The sequence below is a fragment of the Suricata suricatta genome, chromosome 3 (assembly GCF_006229205.1).
Source record: "Suricata suricatta isolate VVHF042 chromosome 3, meerkat_22Aug2017_6uvM2_HiC, whole genome shotgun sequence".
In the NCBI taxonomy this organism is placed as follows: domain Eukaryota; kingdom Metazoa; phylum Chordata; class Mammalia; order Carnivora; family Herpestidae; genus Suricata; species Suricata suricatta.
In genome coordinates this window covers 18,560,847-18,565,300 of record NC_043702.1, presented here as the reverse complement: position 1 = coordinate 18,565,300, position 4,454 = coordinate 18,560,847, and the positions used below count along the sequence as shown (strand labels likewise).

At 57.0% G+C, this 4,454-nt stretch overlaps 1 protein-coding gene across 1 annotated transcript in view; it reads left to right on the top strand.

Moving 5' to 3' along the window:
* Window positions 1-121: 121 nt before the first annotated feature.
* RUFY4 (RUN and FYVE domain containing 4) overlaps window positions 122-4,454 on the top strand; it is a 21,488-nt gene continuing 17,155 nt past the window's right edge. Inside the window, exons 1-4 of the mRNA XM_029933857.1 lie at window positions 122-1,024; window positions 2,315-2,469; window positions 2,592-2,698; window positions 3,910-4,035. Coding sequence (XP_029789717.1) covers window positions 2,430-2,469; window positions 2,592-2,698; window positions 3,910-4,035 — 273 coding nt within the window. The 5' untranslated portion in view covers window positions 122-1,024; window positions 2,315-2,429. The remainder of the gene's footprint in view (window positions 1,025-2,314; window positions 2,470-2,591; window positions 2,699-3,909; window positions 4,036-4,454) is intronic.

Below are 4,454 nucleotides of genomic sequence, written 5' to 3'. Positions count from 1 at the left end.
GGCGGGGTCTCGCGGCCCGGGGCGGCGACCGGCAGAGTCTGGGGAGGGTGAGGAAAAGACCGACGGCGCGAGGGGGGAGGCAGGAAGCAGATAAGGAGAGACAGTGAGGGAGAGACCGGGGACAAGGGGACACGGGGGACAGAGAGGGAGGCCGGAGCTTCGGCGCGGGGACGCCGAGTCCCAGAGAGGGAGAGTCGGGCAGGAAGTCCGCGGCGGGACGGCAGAGCCGGCTCGGCCACCTCGAGGGCCACGGTTTCCAGGCGGTTCCTGAGGTCTGTGAAACAGTGATCTTCGCAGGTGCCTGCCCCTCTGTTCTCTGCCCCCAGTCCTAGCCCTCGGGGCATCATCGCAGCCTAGAAAAATGAGGACCCGGAGGTGGAAAGACCCCGGCTTCGAGGAGGCGGGGCACAGCCAGGGTAGGAGAGCATTGCCCAGCTGGGCAACCCAGCTGGCCCGGTCCTGGATTACAGGTTCAGAGTGGTTTCACTTCCATTCTTTTAGGGGTGAGTGCGGGCCGAGCAGGATGGCACTGGTGACCGAGAGACTGAGGTGGGGAGGGGAGGAAGACGCGTGGTGGGACCCTGTCCTCCCCTTCCCCACCTGCTCGGCAATTCAGCCAAGACTCTCGAAAAGTCTGGCGGCAATCACAGCCTCTCTGTGCCGCCTGGTGGCGGCAAGGAAGAAAGGCAAGAGACCGTGACCCTGATGAGAAAGAAAAGGAAATTCGCATATAGGGTCAATTGCCCCTATGGCTCTGGGAGAGTTAGTGTCTGGCCAATAAGTGAATCTACCACCTCATCTGCTGGAAGGGTACCATCCCCCAGCTCACCCATTCTGCCCTGGTGGCCCGGATCCTGTCCCACATCCCCCATGATTTTCTGCTCCTCCTGCTCCTGCTGGGCTGGGCCTGAGTCACTTCCCAGTCGGCACTCTGGGAAAGACGGTGCAGGACCCACGATCCCAAGTGACAGGCTCAGGCTGCAGTGCCTGGCTCTCCGTCTTCCAGCCAGCCAGGCCTTTCCGGGTGAGTAGTAGGGAAGGGATCTAGGGGTGGCTGGGAAAAGGGGGGCAATGCTGGGAGCGAGAGGCAGAGGACTCGGATAGAAATGAGAGACGATGATGCACATCTAGGTGTTCATGGATTTCATGGTGCATCTGGACTGGAAGGGGATGCAGAGACCCTCAGTCCACTTCTTGGTCTATAGATGGGGAAACTGAGGCCCAGGGAAAGCAAATGATGAGCCCAAGGTCACACAGTGAGTTAGTAGCAGGGTCAGGATGGAGACTCAGGGCTCCTAACATCCAGCTTAGTGTCTCCGGTACACCATCTCCACCCACCCTCCCTCATCTACCTTTATTTCCCTCCCCTTCCTTCCCCACCGTGTCACTTGTTTCTTCACTCCTACCTTCCCCCCTCCCATTCCAGCAACTACAGCCTGAGAGCAGGACCCTGGGGTTTCCCATGCCTGGTCTTTATTCCAGGTTACATCAGGATAAGCCACTGGCCCCCTGCGGCCACAGTATTCCTCTAGAGCCCCAGCACCCACTGGGGGAAGAATAGGCTGTGATTCCCCCGCAGGGGAGAACCACAGGATTCAAAGCAGGTGCCCTGCTCCCCACACCCGCCGAGCATTCTGGCCCAGTCCCAGCTCTAGGGCCTCATCTTACTTCTGCCTCCCTTTCCTCAAACAACACACATTTTCCACTCAGCTGGGGGCCAGGAGAGGATGAGTGATGACTGTTCTGGCTGGGCTCCCTGTCAGGGAGAGGGGTGACCTTCCCTCAGCCCAGTGTCCTCACGGGCGTGAGCCCTAACAGGGCCGCTCACATCAGGTTGCCCTGTGTGTGGGCACCCAGACCTGAGTTCAAGCTCTAGCTTCTCCACTTAAGGCCTGGGTGGCCCAGTCCATTAAGCTTCCAGCTCTTGATAGCGGCTCAGGTCACTATCTCGTGGTCGTGATCTCACAGTCATGAGATTGAGCCCCAGGTCCAGCTCCAAGCTGGGCATGGAGGCTGCTTGAGATTCTCTTCCTTGGCCCCTCCTCCACTCACGCCTTCTCTCTCTCTCCCTCTCTCAAAATAAATATTTTTTTAAAAAATTTTTAAAGGAGTTAGTGACCTCCTACGCTATTATGGAGACTGAACAAGACAAGGATGTCAGGCGCAGAACATAGGGCGTAGCACCCAGGGACTGCTCCATCAGTGTTGTGGGGCCCATACCATCCCCCCTCCCCCATGCTGGCCTACAAGGAAGATCTGAGGTGTTTATTCCACCTGTTGACTCACTGAGTGACCCTAGAAATGTCGCCTTCAGGGCCTAGTCTCTGATTCTTCCTTTGTGTAAGAAGACAATTGGGCAACTGCACCTGGAGGCTCCTTCCTGGGCTGTCCCCAGATCCACAACAGAATCACATCATTTTGAAATACTCATGGCAGAGGAAGGGGCCATCCTCACCCGGAACCTGAAAGGTGAGTGTGCCGGGGGAAGTGTTCTTGATTGAACTGGGGGAGAAGTGAAGGCTCTTGGGAGCTGCTCCGTCAGAGCACCCTCTACTGAATGCCTGATGTCCCCCATCCACCTGCCCCTGCAGCTGCCGTCTCCGCCATTCTCCAGGGCTACCCGGACGGGCAGCCTCCAGTGACAGACACCAGCGCTGAGCTGCACAGACTCTGTGGCTGCCTGGAACTGCTGCTGCAGGTGATCCCCCCCTTCCCACCCCCCTCCCTCCAGGCCCAGATAACCAGGAGGGACTTCCCAGGTACTGAGGAGGTGCCACCTGCCACCTCTGCACCCTGAGTCGGCAAGCCCTTCCTGAGGTCGTGGAACCTCACTCTTGGAGTGACATTGCAGCCTGGGTAGGGTGGGGTGGGGCGGGGTAGGGCAGGGGCAGAGAGAGAGAGGGAGACACAGAATCCGAAGAAGGCTCCAGGCTCCGAGCTATCAGTGCAGAACCCAATGCGGGACTTGGACCCCAAACTGTGAGATCATGACCTGAACCGAAGTGAGATGCTTAGCCAACTGAGCCACCCAGGTGCCCTTTAAATTTTCATTCTAACCCCCTGAGATGTTTGATGACCTTACCAGCCCCACATACACACACATAACCTTCCTACTTCTTTGTGTTATACACGTGTGTGGTGTGAATGTACGTGTCAGGTTGGTAGGATGTCAGTCTACCCCCCTCATTTGCTGCATTCCATCCACACTGACCTCCGTGATCTTCCTAAAGCACACCAGGAATACACCTACCTTGGGGCCTTTGCACTTGCTATTCCCTCTGCCTGGAATGCTCTTCCCTCAGAAATTTGAATGGCACAATTTCCTTGGGATCTGGACTTTGAATAGTATCTTTTCAGTGAGGCTCTCTCTAGCCACCCTAATGCAAATTTTTAAAACATACACACACATACACATATCTCAACATATGCCACACACACATAAGACACGCTCTCATACATTGCACATGCCACACACATCTCACCCACCCACCGCATACGCACACGTGTACACACACCACACACTTTCTATTCTCTTTCCCTGCTTTATGTTTCTCCTTAGCAGCCAGCACCGTCTAACATACTGTATGTTCCTCTTACTCTGTGCATTGTCTGTCTCCCCTACCAAGGCCATGAGGTCTGTTCGCTGCTGTATTCCCAGGGCACAGAACAAAGCCTGAAACATAGTAAATGCTCAGTAAGTACTACTGGAACAAATGAATGAGAACACCAAAGGCTCAGAAACTTCCTGCACCTTGTGCGTGGTCACACAGCCAGTAAGGGCAGAGACAGCCCCCGAAGCCGGATCTGTCTACAGTAGCCCTTTCCCCTCCATTCTCAGCGCGCTGGAATGCAAGGTGGGTTCTGGGTGGAAACATGTCTATGCTCTCCTTCCCCTGGCCTTGCTCCCAGTTTGACCAGAAAGAGCAGAAGAGCCTCCTGAGGCCTCGGAAGGATTACTGGGACTTCCTCTGCACTGGCCTGCGGCAACAGCGGGGCAGCACGGAGCCGGCCCGTTTTGTCCATTCACAGGACAAGGTACCCAGAGCCAGGTGACAGGGAGGCTGGCCTCAGCATGAGGGGGTCCTGCCACCAGGCCCTAGATGGGGGTGGCTTCCAGGACCCCCTTTTGTGATCACCCATCTCTGCTCCACTGACCACAGACCCCTCGCCCCGTCCTCAGGTCTCAGCCCTGCCCTCAGCAGCCCTCCAGCCACCACTTTCGTTAGCAAACAACACGAGTCCCCGTCTTGTCTCTCTCTCCTGGCTGAGTTCCTTCTGTTCTAATAACACATCACCCACCCACCTCTCCCCATCCCTCCAACCTCCCCACCTCCCCTCCACTTCTCCCCACCTCCCCACCTCTCCCCACTCCCACCTCTCCCCACCCCCCACCTCGCCTCCCCCCACTTTCCCACCTCTCCCCTACCTCCCCACCTTCCCCTCATCTCCCCCCA